This window comes from Gossypium hirsutum, chromosome D02, assembly GCF_007990345.1.
Source record: "Gossypium hirsutum isolate 1008001.06 chromosome D02, Gossypium_hirsutum_v2.1, whole genome shotgun sequence".
Taxonomy (NCBI): domain Eukaryota; kingdom Viridiplantae; phylum Streptophyta; class Magnoliopsida; order Malvales; family Malvaceae; genus Gossypium; species Gossypium hirsutum.
Window position 1 is genome coordinate 14179617 of NC_053438.1, and position 16221 is coordinate 14195837.

Sequence of the window (16221 nt, forward strand, 5' to 3'; positions counted from 1 at the left end):
CAAAAATGTAAATCTAACAATGTTGCTTCACTAGGTTTCATGCAACCACTGGATATTCCTACTAGGACTTGGGAATCCATAAACATGGACTTTATAGAAGGCCTTCCCCTTTCCAAAGGCAAAGATGTTATCTTGGTTGTGGTTGGCAGGCTCATTAAGTATGGCCATTTTTTTGTGACACCGCCAGATTCGGCCATAACTCCTAGGTTGGGTTTGGGGTGTTACAAAAAGCCTTGACTCACCTTTTTTCTACTCTTTTAGTGGTTCAGGAGTATTTTAACAACATCTACAAGCTACATGGTCTACTAGACTCCATTGTCTCTGACCGTGACAAGGTGTTTATTAGCCACTTTTGATAGGAACTCGTCAAAAGACTAGGGACTAAGTTGAGAATGTCCACTGTCCACCATCCCCAAAGCGATGGATAGATTGAAGTTCTTAATAGAAGTTTGGAAGCTCACCTTCGATATATGACAGGGAAGCGTCCATCTGATTGGTCTTTATGGTTACTACTAGCAAAATGGTGGTACAATTCGAGTTACCATACTGCTTTACACACCACTCCCTATGAAGCCCTCTATGGCCAACCACCTCCTCACCATTTGTCTTATCTGGTTGAAACTTCTACAGTGGCATGTGTTGATTGAAGTCTGCAATAATGCGAGGCAGCTAGGAAGTTGCTCCTATTCCATCTTAAGCGTGCTCAAGACCAAATAAAATAATAGTCGATAGGCATTGGAGCCGATAGGCATCAAAATGAAACAATTAGTCGATAGGCATCAATTACAAACCTATATACAACATTTGGCGAGGAAGATTCTTAATCAGAAGCTGGCTCCTATGTATTTTGGGACTGTCCCAATAGTTGGATATGTTGCTTATACACCACAACTACCGCAAGGATCGCGCATTCATCCTACTTTTCATGTTTCACAATTGAAGAAACATGTACGCCACCAGTCTGTTCAACTTTCTTTGCCTCTAGTTGGTCCAGATGGTACATTTTTCAGTGAACCAGTCTGCATTTTGGATCGAAGAACGGTTCATTGTGGGAATCAGGCGGTTGCTAAAGTGTTGGTGGAATGAACTAATACTTTTCCTGAAGATGCTACATAGGAGGTCCTCCAACAGTTGTAGCAACAGTTTCCTAACTTTGATCTTTGAGGACAAGGATCCTTTCAACAGGGGAGTATTGATATGGTCATTAAAAGCAGTTAACAAAACGCTGCCCTTAACTGCGTTTGGTATTAAATAAAATGGTATGTTTTTAGGTTTAAGTAAAATAATGCGTTTTAATGTTTTTAAGATTTTAATGAAATGATGCGTTTCAGTTGTTAGTTTTGATAGCCAGAGTCGTTTATATTACAACAATCTATTTTTTTCTTTCTTATTTTTGTTGGTTTTGGGGAGGAAGGATGTCATGTAAAAATTGAATTGAATGTTTTCTTCTCTCTCATTCTCTCATGCTATTCTGTGCTTTCTTTTCTCTTCTTTGTGTTGAAAACGTATCACAATAGTGATTTTTTTATCACACATGTATTATAAGTACATGAAATTTTATTTTGATGTTTTTTTTAATTAATTAGATTTTAATTAACTTAAGAACTTTTACTGCCACAATATATGGAATTTAAAATTAAATTGATACAATAATTTTATTATTTTAACTTATTACACTATAATTAATATATGTAATACCCAATTTGCCCGGCCCAATAAAAAAACAAAAAATATTAAAAATCCATAAGTCCATTTACACTGCCCAATTACAACAAAAACTAAACCCAATTACAATGGCCCAAATACCCCAGCCCAATTACATTGAAACCCAAAACGGAAAACAATTTTCAGAAACCCCTAGGGTTTCCAAAATATCTCAGCCACCGCTCCAGCGCCTCTTTGGCTCTCCTCGCAACACACGCTCCTCCACGCCACGCTCCTCCAGGCCATACCTGCAGCAAACAACAAACAACAAGCAACCAAAAAGACAAAACAAAAAACAACAAAGGAGCAACAGATTTACTGCGAATTAAAATTTGTAACAAGAGAGAAAACGAGAAAGAAAAATAGGAAAATAGGGATTTTTGTATTTTCTTTTTGGGCTATATAAAGCCAAATACGAAATTTGTAAGGGGTTACACAGAGACATTGAATACAAAAAAAATATTTAGAGAAATCAAAACAAAAAACTCGAAAGGTGATTGCAGATTTTTCTTCTTTCTTTTTCTTCTTTGGATTCTTTTTATTTCATTATTCGGGTGCAAAATAAAAGAAGAGAGGAGTTAAAGGATAGGAGCTTACCTGACCGTCGGATCTCTGACCATCTTCGATACAATCGGAGTCTTGGGGGAGGTCGAAGGTGCGAGAACGGCGCAGCCTTCAGGGGCTGGTACCTAGGGATTTTTTTGTTGGCGTGATAAATCAAATTTTAAGTTGTTTTAGGTTTTTTTTTAAGTTTTTTAAAGCGTGAAACGACACCATTTGAGCCTCATTACAATGGCTTCAAAACGGTGTTGTATCGTTCGACACCCGATGACCCGATCCAAATGCAGCGTGACCCGCGTGTTTTGGTAGGTGGAGGGTTATTTGCAACCATGACCCTCCACCTTGTAACAGTATTTCAATTTGGTACTTTTTTATTTCATTTTTGTTTCAATTCGATCCGCAACAAAGTGCCGCGTTTTGAGGGACGGGAATATTTCCCTTTTGGTCCCCTGTTATTCGCGTATCTCGTTTTAGCCCCCGCATTTTGATTTATTTCCATTTGTTACCTTTAATTTTGCTTTAAGTTAAAATTCGACCCTTATTAAGTTGTTTTATATTTTCTTTTTTAAATATTCGCTATTCCATTATTATTTAAATATAGGAAATTTTAAATCTAATATTATTTTTAATATTTATACTTCACATCACTTTAATGTTATTATACATAAGATTTATCGTATAATATTATTATGTACTATATTTTAAGTTTACTACATATTATTATTTTAAACCTATTATGCATTATTTTTTTTATATTTCATCATGTATTATGTATTCATATTTTTGAAGTTATCGTGTATTATTATTCTAAAATTATTATGTATTATTACTTAAAAGTTATGTTGTATTATTATTTTATTATTTGTACATATTTTTAACGTATTTCATTTTACTTATAGAATTCTCCTTTATATTTTGTTGTGCTTTTTTTTTAATTATTCTTCGTATAAATAAAAAGCTCCCTCTCGGGAATTTGATACGTTGTGTCCTAATGTATTGGATGTGACATGTTGATTTCTCGAGACGAGAATTTTCCAAAAAAATAATGAGGGCAATATTCAATGCTCGGAATTTTGAGAAATTGTGCCCTAACGTATTGGGCTTCGATTTTTCATCTGACTTAAAGAAATTAAATATCCTTTTTAAACTTCGCCACACGAGTTTTGAAAATCAAAAGACAAGCTTATTCTCAAGGACTAAAAATGTCGTGTCCTAGCGTATTGGGTGTGACATTTTATTACTTTGAGATAAGTAGGTCTTTAGCATTCGTTTTGATTTATCCAGGCATCTTTTATAAAATTAACATTAATAAAAAAGGAAGGATCGTATTTTAAAATCTTTTCAAATTCTCGACATTAAGACATTAAACAATCAATTCGGTATCAATTTTGGGCGTTACGAGGGTGCTAACCCTTCCTCGTACGTAACCGACTCCCGAACCTATTTTCTCAAAATTTGTAGACCTAAAATTATTTTCAAGGTGATCTGATCACACCTCTTTAAAAGATCGGTGGTGACTCTAATTTTCGTTTTTTAAGTCGACAACTAAAATTTTTGTTTTTCAAAAAGGTGGTTTCGACAATATAAATATATAAAAATCTAATAGAACATAAAAATTAAAGTGATAAATTATATTTAGCATTATTATACATCTAGAAATAAGTTTATATATTTAATTCTGATAAGTTCTAATATAAATATAATAAAAAACCAAAGCTTCTAATTTTACATGGTTTCATTCACCATCTCCAATTACGTTAAAAAAGTAATTGTTCTTTTTCGTATGTAATTTAAAATAATACAAAATGTAATTTATAAAAAAATATTTCATTCTAGAAAATAATAAAATTATTCACATAGTAAGTGTATAATTTATTTATCTCTTTTTAGATTTTAATTAAAAAAACTACCAACTACTCCTTTATTTTATAAAATAACAAATATAATTTTAAAGATATTTTTTAATATATTTTGATAAATTTAGAAAAATATATACAAAAATTTTAAGATTTGAATCCAATACATAAAAATTTTAGCTTATCTCAGCTTTATCATTTCAACTAAAGTTATATTTAATTTTTATATATTTTTTAATAAATTTATATATAAACATTTTCATCTGCATCCTTGATGTCTCCTAATCTAATATAACTAAGGAGAGTAATTAAGTCGGGTAAGTTGGATGTAATGTGTGTATTTGTATTGTGTTTTGGTACTATAATAAATTATGTTATATAAATTTTAACATGTTTGTGTATTTGTATTGAGGTATATTGTGTTTTTGTTGTGTGTAATCATGTATTGTCCAACATGGACAACCCTACCTTACTCCATGCCCATGTTTTTTTCTTTCTCATAAATTATTTTTAATTTAACACTATAAAAATATATTACAATTAATTCATTAATATAATTTATTTTGAATAATTTCATTATAGGTTCTGATCATATCTGACATTTGTGACACAATACTTAGAACTATTCATAGTTGCTCCTAACCTATAAATAGAAGGATAATACGCTCCAGCGCATTCGAACCCTCGCCTTCCTACCTTAGCAAAAATGTTCATGCTAATTGAACTAAAACTCAGAGCACGTTTGGTTCGCTGTATTGGATTAGAGGTGTATTAGATTAGAGGTGTATTGGATTAGAGGTGTATTGGATTAGAGGTGTAATAGCAAATCAACTGTTTGGTTGAATGTAATGGAATAGAGGCGTAATAGTAATCTTGTGTTTGGTTGAATGGAATAGAGGTGTAATAGCATAATGGAAAAAACTAAAATGACTAGAATACCCTTAGCATTGTTTTGGTAAATGATTATTGTTATTGTTATTTAAATTTTAATAAGATTATTATTATCAATAATAAATAATTTAATCATATTTAAACATAATTATTATTAAATATATTATAATTAAAATATATAATTTAGTAAAATTCTTAATAATCAATATTCTTATATGAATTTACTCAAATCATAATATGTGATACTATTAAATATAAATTAACATAATTATTATTAAATATATTATAATTAAAATATATAATTTAATAAAATTATTAAAATATAAATTTTGATGTTAATAATTTGTTTCTTATTGACAAACAATTACTACAAAATAGGACACAAATATAACAAATCCCATTAATATATTCTTAAAATACATTCAATCCTTTTTTAATGAATTGAAAATAAACTCGGTCTACTATAACTATTGTTCACAAATAACAATGAAGTCTATTCCCTATCCAAATTTAAAGGTTTTAAAGATATCTTAATTGTACAATTTTATGACGACTAGAATATCGAATAATACATAAATTATGTTGAATGCTGGCAAATTTGTAGTTGAAATGCATTAAGAACATAGTATTTTACCATTATAATTAAACAAGAGTGCGAAAATGAATATCTGCGATGCAGAAATGGTCAAGTTGTATGACATAATGTATATTTATGAACATGAGCCCCCCAAAAAAAACAAAAACAAAATCTATGATTATGAAGGATTTTCCTGCCAAAAATAGTAACCGAGGCAAGGGATTCCAATAAGCTTAAAAAGAGGTAATTTCTATTCTTTTTAGCAATCCTCAATCATAAAAGCCTCATGACAGTCGGTCATTGCCTCCCACTTGGAAGTTTGCTTCCGATCAGTCTTCAATGGCCAGCTATGAATGAGCTCCTAAACATTTCAGCAAAATACGAAGACTCCCTTCTCAGATTTTATCATTCGTTTTGCCGGAGCAGTTCCAACAATTCTCTCGAGCTATCATGACAGAAGCCAGAGAGTAAATTTTAGAGTCAGCAAAAGTGATCACTAAGGAAAAAGAAACTTGGAATAATGTGGTTCAGAGAAGTTCATAGATTAGAATAAAGAAAATGGAAGAACAAAACTAAATAAATATGCATCTATTCATCCTTTTGCCTAATCCTTATTACTGCTTCAACATTTAACTTTTTTTAAGGATCTTGAGAGGTTTGCTCTTTCTACCACCACTAAGCAAACACACACACACACACACGCACAAAACATTTACCAAAAGTCATAATGATTTATTTTGCTTCCAATTTTATAAAAAAAATTATTTTAGTTATTTATTTAATTTTTCGTTTTTTTTAGTTCTTAAACTTACATTATTTGTCAAATCACTCTAAAATGATAGAAAAGTTAAAGTTTGTTCCCTTCGCTAACATAGAATACAAGTGGATGGCACATCAGTAATTAAGTATTTTTTAAAATTGTTTAAAAATATTAAATTATAAAAATTATAAAAAATATTTTTAAATTTAAAAAAATAATGATAAATTGCTAACATGGCATACACGTGGGTTGTCACGTAAACACCACACGAGCAAAGCTAACAAACGTTAAGTTTTTTATCTATTATAAAGTGATTTAACAAACAATGTAAGTTTAAAGGTTAAAAGAGACGAAAATTAAATTGTATACTAAAATAAAATTTTTTAATTGAAGAACAAAATAATTTATTATAGTTTGACATAAAAAAACATTCCCTTCCCTGTTTCAAAAGATAAGTTTTTCAAAAGAAAAATAGTTAAAAAGTATTACAAGATTATTATTTTATTTATCTGAGATGATATTTTACTGCTCATTGTAATTTATATCTTAACATTGTTGAGATCATTCATAGCATCCACCATTTCTAAGTATGCGCTGCATATATGTGGCATGCGAATAGATTGATGGGTGATTACTATGGAAGGGCTTTAGCTGTGGATTAATTATAAAATAGGGGTTTAGTGACAGTCTTAAACCGTCTTTTTCTTTGGGCTTTTCGGCTTATGTCTTTTTATTTTTAGGTTACTTGGATCTTATTTAAGGACCAAGATGTTAAGCCCCAGTTTAATCAAAAAAAGCTTGCGGTGAGCGTGGATCGAACACGCGACCTTCAGATCTTCAGTCTGACGCTCTCCCAACTGAGCTTCCCCCATTTGGCTTCTTAATTTATATATTTTATTTATAGAATATAGACAAGTTTTAAAACATAAAAGCACAATATTGGACTTGGCTGATCATAATGGAAAGCTACTTACAATCGCGAAAAGTTGTGTTTTGTAATTTTATAAAACATAATTATTTAATGTATTATGTTTTCAGAAAAAAAAAAAGAAAAAAAGAAAGAACATCATTTTGGAAGGAGATGCAACATCTATTTTGAAGCGCCTCGCATCAGACAAAGAAGAATGCTCGTTAATCAGACCTTATATAGTTGATCGACTATTCTAAGCAAAAAATTTCATGCACTGCAGGTTCAGCAGAATTAGAAGAGAAGCCAATAATGTTGCTCATCAGATGGTGAAAGCAGGTTTCAACAGCGCAAATATCCAGTTTTGGGTTGAGGAAGTACCTGATCGGGTGGTGCCTGGGGTTGAAGAGGACAGGAATTGGATGGATCCACCGGGCTGACTTTGAACAGTGAGAAACTGGACGATGGGAGATGATAGATCTCACCCATAACATGTTTGCATGTCTTGTCTCAGGTGCTTTACGATCTCTAAAATGCTTTCAGATGAAAGGGAAAGAGATTTCGAGGGTTTGGCTGAATGGCGTTAGTATTCCAGGTTTGATAAGAGAGTCTTTGGGAAAGGGGGCCTCTCAAGTCTCAACTGTTTTATGTCTTCAATGCTTTGGTTTTCCAAGGCTGATGCCTTCATTTCTCTGTCGGTTTGTGTTGCCCCCACGGCACTATATTGAACCTTTTTTTCTCTCTAATATATTTGAACCAAACTGGATTTTATTCCAAAAATGTATTATAGATAAATAAACTAATGGAAATGATTGACATGATGAAACAGAAAAGTGAATTCTTCTCCAAACACGAGCATATTTATATATTTGTATAGATATAGATTTACTCACCTGGGTCATCACAAACAGGAGCAGTGGCGGAGCAAGATATTAATCTTGGGGTACAAGCTAAAATTAAAAGTGCTATGTAACAGTGAATCAATCGATTCAAAAGAAGCAGTATTCTAACATAATAATCGATTTAAACATATAAAAAAATATATTTAAAAGAAGTAGTATTCCAATAAAAATGAAATAGCTATCATTTGACTTGATTAATTATTTTTATTCTGTTTTCACTGGAATGCTCATTACTTCACAAGCTATTATTTGACATAATTTTAAACAAAGTGACCGAAGTTTTCTTGTTTCATTTTTACACAATTCTAACAAGTTAGAATCCGACTCCTAATAATTTTCCATCCAAAAACATACACATTTCACTTAATTTTATAAGCTTCCAAGTTCCATCAATATCCTTTAATGGCAACTTTTATTATACTTGATAAAACAAAAAAAGAAAAACTATTGGTACATATATGTAAAACAAGTTTCAAATATTCAAAATCTATGAAAAGTTTGAAGAAAAACATACCTTTAGAGAAAAAATGATAAAGAATTTTTTTTTCTTTTCTTGTTAGGCACCAATATGAAGAAGAAAGATGATAAAAGTCTCTTCATCTTCTTTTTTTCTTTTTATGTATATATTATTATATTACTTATAAGATATTATTATGTTAAGTAAACTATTAAATAAATATCAACTTATTATTTAACAAAAATATCATTCAAAAGTCATCATGAATAATTTAGTTTCTTCAAAAAGATTTTCTCTTTGTTTTTATCAAGAATAAATTTGTAAATATTATTTTTAATCCTATAAAAATATTAGAGGGGCCTACTTATATTTTTAGGAGGGTTATAATATATATACAAAGGGGAAAATTGTAAAAATCTTAAACCTTGGGAGCCTACTTATATTTTTGGGAAGGCCATAGTGTAAATTTACAAATGACTAAATTGAAATTTTTAAACTTTGGGGGGGGCCATGGCCCCCCTGGGCCTCAACGTGGCTCTGCCACTAAATAGGAGCATGAGAAAAGTAGAAAGAGAGGAAGTTGGAGAAGTTTCAAGGGGTGAAAATGGAGGACTGGTGGTTGATGGTGGAAAAGCAATTGGAGAAGCATATATATGAGCGGTTGTCAGAGAAATTTTGGGGGCTGGTGTCAGAGAAGATGACTATTGGGTCGAACCTGAATTATGCGACAAATATGAATGAAATTCAAGAAAATTGGACACAAATATTTACGTGGAAAACCCCCTCCGAAAAGGATAAAAAAACCGTGAGTAAAGAAAACTTTACTAAAACGGTCAAAAACCGAAAAAAGGAGTACAAGATGGAGAAACAAATAAACCTAAACCCAAAATATGAAGATTCCCCAAAATTCCCACAAACTCTCTTGATTTGTTGTTGTTATTCTAAACTATCTAGGGTTGCTAAGAGGCCTATTTATAAGCTAAATTTCATGTACAAATATGACTAAAAAATCCCTACAATAATTAAAGTTAGACTGGAAAAATATAATTAGGAGAGAAACCCAGTTAAGTAGGGAACACATTGCCATGTCATGATATGACATGTTGCCTCATCGGGACGCCCTTCATCATGTTGTTGGGACGTGACGAATCTTCTCGTCATGATGTCGGTGTCATGTCGTCGGGGCGTCGGCTCTTCCTCGTTCTGACGTCAACCCTGTTTTATCCAAAATACGAGGCACACTCCACAAATCTCCACATTGACTCGTATTTCTGAAATGCCTTTTTTGCCAAGCCCCACTAGAGGCCTAACTTGATCTTTGTCGAATGCTTACCAAGTCTAACCAATGTTCGAACTTGGAAATTGGAAGACTTTTTGTCATAATGTCTACTGGATTGTTCTCTGTGTCAATTTTATGAATATGAACATATTGAGTGATCACCTCTCGAACAAAGTGGTACTAAATATCTATATGCTTTGTTTTTTCGTGAGACATATGACACTTTGACTATCGCAATATACGAAAATTTTGTCATTTTTATCAACCAGCTCCCTAAATAGACCTTTTAATCAAATTGCTTCTTTCACAACTTCTATGATTGCCATGTGCTCAGCTTTGGTAGTCAATAGAGCCGTAGTGGCTTGAATGGTGGCTTTCCAACTAGTAATGCAATTTTTTAAGGTCAATAACGTGTGAGAGATCTTTTTTTTTCTAGGTCTCCAGTATAATCTAAATTTACATAGCCAGTCGACTAGACCTTCTGAACATCTTCCAATTTCCAAACAAGAACTGAAATTCCCTCTTAAATATCTTAAAATCCACTTAACAGTTTGCCAATGTAATTTTCAGAGTTTGGCCATATATCTATTTACTACACTAACAACATATGAAATATCAGAACAAGTACAAACCATTGCATACATTAGGCTTCCGAATACACTAGAATAAGAAATCGAGGAAATGTACCTTTCTTTGTCTTCGGTTTATGGTGAATCTGAAGTCGAAAGTCTGAAGTGGGCAACTACGAGAGTATTAATTGATTTAGAATATTGCATTCTAAATTGCTCAAAAATCCTTTCAATGTATTTCTGTTGTGACAAAAATATCTATTCTGAGTGTCAGTCTCTCAAAATTATCATACTTAAAATTTTATTGGTTGTACCAAGATCCTTCATCTCAAACTTAGAGTTAAACATGGTTTTAAGTCATTCAATTTCAGATGAATCTTTAGTCGCAATTAACATATCATCAACATGAAACAACAAATAAATAAATGATCCATCATTTTAACTTTATAGATAAACACAATTGTCATACTTACTTCAAAAGAAACCAATACCTAACATGAAGGAATTGAACTTTTTGTACCACTGTCGAGGAAACTGCTTCAAGCCGTATAATGATTTCTGAATAAGACAGACATGATATTCCTTTCCTTCAATCCTGAAGCCTTCAGGTTGCTACATGTAAATGTCCTTATCCAAATCTCCGTGAAAGAATGCAGTTTTCACATTTGACTGCTTTAACTCGAGATTGGTTGATGCAACAAGAGCTAATAGTGCTCGAATGGACGTATGCTTTACAACTGGAGAGAGAACATCATGAAAATCAACTCTCTCCACTTGATTGTAGCCCTTTGTGACCAACCTCGCCTTACTTTCTAAAGTGGGAGGGTTTGGGAAAAAAATATAGGCCCAAAAAATGAGATTGGACAAAAAATAAGACTCACTTTCTAATCAAGATGGACCTTGGGTAGGAATTTTTTGGCCTAGGGTTGGCCCGAACTAGCCCTTACTTTCTTTTCAACTGTTGTTTGTTGTTGTTTTTTTGCCATTTTGCTATTGTTTTGTTGCCATTGTACTGCTGTTTTTTTTATCATTGTTTGGATATTGTATAACTCTTAATTTGTTGTTAATTTTGTTACTATTTTAGATGCATATGCTTGCTAAGTTACAACTATCTTAGTGTTATTTAAGTATAAAGAATTTTTAAATATATTTTAATTTGTTAGGAAACATTTATTTTAATATTTTTATTGTATTTGATGTATTATATTTTTTAAATTTATTTTTATATAAAAAATAATCTAAAAATTAATACGGACAAACTGAATTGAGTTCAAATTTAACATTTTTAATTTAAGTTAAATTTAAACAAAATTTTAAACCTATTTTTTGAGTGTAAAAACCATTCACCTAAAAAAAGGTCTAAAAGATGCGTTTTAGATATAAGATTAGACCAAAGTGAAATTGGGTTAGACGAATAACTCAAAATCGTTGGGTCTAGTTAGTGCATTGATTTTCGATCTTTAAAGGCTTAATACCTCCAAAAAGTCTCTAATTAAACCCGTAAACGAATTAGGCTCAAGTTGGATTTCCATTATAAGATTTTTGTTTTCTTTTGTAGTTTGAATAAACGTAACTTATTACATAAATGAATAATAAAAATATTTTCTTTAAATATAATTACAAAAATATAAAAAATATTTTACTTTTAATATTTAATAATAAAAAAGGAGATTTAGACCAGCTGTGGATAAGTCCGCCATTGATCACTAACCTAAAGGCACTAAATCAGGAAAATAAAAAAGCAAAGGACAAAAAAATGTGCCAGCGTTTAATGAAGCATGGAAATAAAAAGAAAAATTTACTTTCAATATCGATGACCCTTTCCCTCCCAATAAATCCATCAATATCTCACACTTAAATCTCTCCTCTCCCACCCATCTTTAACCAATATCCCCCTCCCTCTCTCTTTCTCTCACACATCTAACCACACCCTTATTTTCAGGCCTTTCTTCTCAATATATATACCCAAATAGCAATTCACCATCCCTTAGATTTTGTTCTAAAAATAATCTCATATTAGGGTTTTCAACCTTTTCAAAGCAACAACAACTTCCCATTTTGGCATATCAGAATATTTAGGGTTTACACAAGACCCAAGAGGTAATATGGGACGTGTTAAGCTGGAGATTAAGAGAATAGAAAACAACACCAATCGTCAGGTTACCTTCTCCAAGCGTAGGAATGGGTTGATTAAGAAAGCTTATGAACTTTCCATCCTATGTGACATTGATATTGCTCTTATCATGTTCTCTCCTTCCGGTCGGATTAGCCATTTTTCTGGCAGGAGAAGGTGCCACCATTTATTTCCTTACCAACATTTTTTGTTATGAACATTTTGTACATCTCATATTTATATACAAATATGTTTGAGATATGAATGCTTTAAGAACAATAACATTGATTTTTAGGGTTGAAAACAATCCAAGTCTACGTTAGGGCTACATGCATGCAATAAAGAATTCATGCATGCAGATGCTCATTAGCTTCGTTTTCACAAAACTTTTAAAATGTTAAAATAAGCTTTTAATCAACAGTATTAAACTATTATCTGAATTTCAAGTTTTAAATATATTCTAGCTCATGTTGCTTATTATCTTTCATCTTTTCCATTTTATTTTTTGAACTATAAGCAGGCATTTATTTAATCTTCTTTTTTTCTATAAAAAACCAGGATCGAGGATGTCTTTATGCGTTACATTAATCTCCCTGATCGAGAAAGAGAGCAGTAATGCTTTTTAACCCTTTCATAGTGTTAAATATTATTTTGCAGCTTATTTATATTTCATTTAACATGTTGATTTGGTAACATCTCAATTAATTTATCTGTTGCAGTGCTCTAATTTTCCCTGAACAAATCAGACATCCGTATGTCCTTAACCCCTTTTTTTTGTTTTGTTTAATTTCTCCTTAAAACTTGTAATTCATATGTTAAAGCTAATGTTCTTTAGTCTTATTTTTGCTGTTGCAGCGATATCCAAAACAAAGAGGTAAGAAAATTGCACTGTTATCATAATTTTCTTTTTCATGAAAAATGAAAAATAATAAATCTCAATTCACTGAATTCTGCATTTTATGCAGTATATGCTAAGGATTCTCCAGCAGCTAAGAAGTGAAAATGATGTTGCTCTTCAACTTGCCAAGTTTGTCCCCTTCTTCGCTCTCTATATTTCCAGTTAAACTCTTAATTAAAATAGCTTATGGAGAAAGTTTTTGTCTCTTCTTTTTCATGGGATTTTGCTGAAAACAGTCCAGCATCTTTTAACTCTGATTTTAAGGTATCATAAACATTTCTGTCTCTCATAAACCTTAATGTGTGTTTTCTTCTATGTTTCTTTTTTAATTTTTAATTTTGTGTTTGTTAATGTTTTTATTACAGGAAATCCAACAGGAAATTGTAAGGTTACAACAACAACTTCAAATAGCTGAGGATCAGTTAAGGTATATATTAATGACCTGCAACTAAAAATAAAATAATATCATTCCGACCCAAACAACATTAAATGGATAAATACATTTATAATTATATCAATAAAATAAAATCGAAAAAAAGTTAACATTTGAGTTTTAAAGTTGAGGCTAATTAATTTATGGAATCTTCAAAAACAGGGCATATGAACCTGATCCTTTTAGGTTCACATCCATGGCGGAACTAGAATCCTGTGAGAAACATCTTGTCGAAACATTAGCAAATGTTGTGCAAAGAAAGGTCGGAATCTATTATTATTACTATTATTATTAAGAAGATATTCAAAACTTTACTGCATCAATAAAATAATAATATTTCGAGACATAAAATTAGTATTATATACTTATCATATTTAATATATTCTTTAATTTAATTTAAAAACAAATACTACTATCGGCTTTAGGTTTTTTAATAATTTGAATTACTTAGTTTGAAATGTTGTAACTAAAATTAAATTGAATTAGAGAAACATATTAAATAAATTGGATTAGAGAATATATTAAATATGAATGAATATACAATATCAATTTATCTCTTAAAAATTTAATAAGATGTCGTTATTTTATTAGTACCTAAAAACTAAAATATTTAAGATCATCTTAATACAATTATTCCCTTATTATAGCTTTTTTCTTTTTTTAAAAAAAATTGAAATTTCAATGCCTTTGGTTTACAGGAATATATATTGAGCAACCATTTATCCTCTTACGATCCATCTCCTATACAGGTAATATATATATATATATATATTATTTTGCAATAAAACAAATCATGGTAACCTCGGCAACTTCAAAAGTTTTCGGATTTGATATCAACCTATTGAAAACTATGATTTTTTTTTTTTTGGTTTTGTTTTGTTTGGATTGGTGCAGCAAGGATTGCCTCCATCTTTTGAGAACGAGGTTGTCAATTGGCTACCTGATAATGGTCAAAACCAATCCCAAATCTTTGATGCGTCAGCATCTCTAAATCCTCTCAGGTACTCTCCATTTTCAGTTCCAAAATTTAATCCTAAAAAAACTACTACAAAAAATTTCGAACTCAATAATTTTTTATAAAAAACATTATAGATATTAAAATTCGAATTCCATATTTGTTACTGGCTAACTTTTTAACTTTTAAGAATAATTGTATGATAAGAATATGTTGTTCATACAATTTAGGGATCTTTCATCCACGGTCTACGATCCATTGTTGCAAGGAAGCATGTCAAATGTGGATCCTCACAACATAGGAGATCAATGCCACGTCTCAAATCCGAATACTGAAAATTTCGCACCATGGCCTCGGTCATTTGCTTCAACTGGGCTTCAGTCTAACTCCATGCCACCAACCTTGTATTCCCACGTTCAGGTTTTTTTTTTTTCCCTTCTAATTGCTAAGTTTTCCATAGTTTATTTCTTTAATATATAAAAGGGATTAATAATGTAATCGTATGTGTTGGAAATAGCAGCATGGAATGGTGAGTCACCAGGAAATGGCAGAAATGGTACCGAATGATCAGCAAATGGAAATTCCTGGGAACTATAATTCACATGGTCAGATGGCAGACAATGAAGGTTCAAACTATGAGAACAGAGTTCATGAACACAATGGGCAATGACGCCAAAGCCTTTGGCCATTCATGCCCTTTCATAGTGCTAAAACAACTTCAACTTCACCTTCACCTTCACCTTCACCTTCAATTGCTGTTGTAATATTCAAAAACCTAGGCCATGCTTCCTTGGGATAGAAGTATCCTAGTATAATTGTACCATGCCACACACCATTTTTTTTTCTAATCTATTTTGCAGTACATTTTCTAGATATATAATTGAAAAGAAAAGAAAGAGAATATCATTCATTAACATATGGTTTTGTTTCAATTGCATATTTATTAGTACTTTTTCGTCTTAGATTTTCAATTTTACTCCCAATGCGTGAGAGGTAATTGTAATACAATTATTAATATATCGAGGTTGTCAAATTTGGATACATGTACCTATCTAAACATTTCTACATATCTTAAAAGGGATAAATAAAAAAAAATACACATGAATTTTCTTCTTTTTTTTTCTCAACCAAGAAGTAAAGCAGACTCAGCACAATACAAGAAGCACTGAAGCTAATCATCCAATACATCAATAAAACCCCAACTCCATAACTTGATCCTCTGACCAAGTTCAGTTTTCATTGTTCAATACAGAAACTGCTTACTTGCCCTTTTCCAATTACACTTTTATGGCTTAAACGCCTCAAAAGACAAGAAAAATTGCTTTTACTAATTGTTTATTATAATTGATATTAGTGACA

The 16221-nt window shown here is 31.2% G+C and overlaps 1 protein-coding gene and 1 non-coding gene across 3 annotated transcripts; one reads left to right on the forward strand and one right to left on the reverse strand.

The window, feature by feature from the left end:
* Nucleotides 1-7148: 7148 nt before the first annotated feature.
* Nucleotides 7149-7221, reverse strand: TRNAF-GAA (transfer RNA phenylalanine (anticodon GAA)). The gene has a single exon. It is a non-coding gene; the product is annotated as a tRNA-Phe (tRNA).
* Nucleotides 7222-12477: 5256 nt separating this feature from the next.
* Nucleotides 12478-15776, forward strand: LOC107908377 (agamous-like MADS-box protein AGL104). Of its 2 annotated transcripts, none has more exons than XM_041088478.1 (12): nt 12478-12753; nt 13135-13188; nt 13296-13328; nt 13432-13450; nt 13542-13603; nt 13711-13738; nt 13840-13901; nt 14070-14169; nt 14606-14656; nt 14802-14908; nt 15093-15282; nt 15380-15776. In XM_041088478.1, exons 1-12 carry the CDS (start codon nt 12569-12571, stop codon nt 15530-15532), a joined length of 1044 nt encoding a protein of 347 aa, XP_040944412.1. In that variant the 5' UTR covers nt 12478-12568; the 3' UTR covers nt 15533-15776. The 2 variants fall into 2 exon arrangements, with proteins under 2 accessions (XP_040944412.1, XP_016691044.1); XM_016835555.2 differs by having other exon boundaries at nt 15383-15776.
* Nucleotides 15777-16221: the final 445 nt, after the last annotated feature.

What these genes read in the sequence shown, in the direction of transcription:
- LOC107908377 (XM_041088478.1), top strand. Translation starts at nt 12,569, where the DNA reads ATGGGACGTGTTAAGCTGGAGATTAAGAGAATAGAAAACAACACCAAT. An exon ending in CATTTTTCTGGCAGGAGAAG is followed by an intron (nt 12,754 to 13,134) that starts GTGCCACCATTT and finishes ATAAAAAACCAG; the next exon opens with GATCGAGGATGTCTTTATGC. An exon ending in CTTTTAACTCTGATTTTAAG is followed by an intron (nt 13,739 to 13,839) that starts GTATCATAAACA and finishes TTTTTATTACAG; the next exon opens with GAAATCCAACAGGAAATTGT.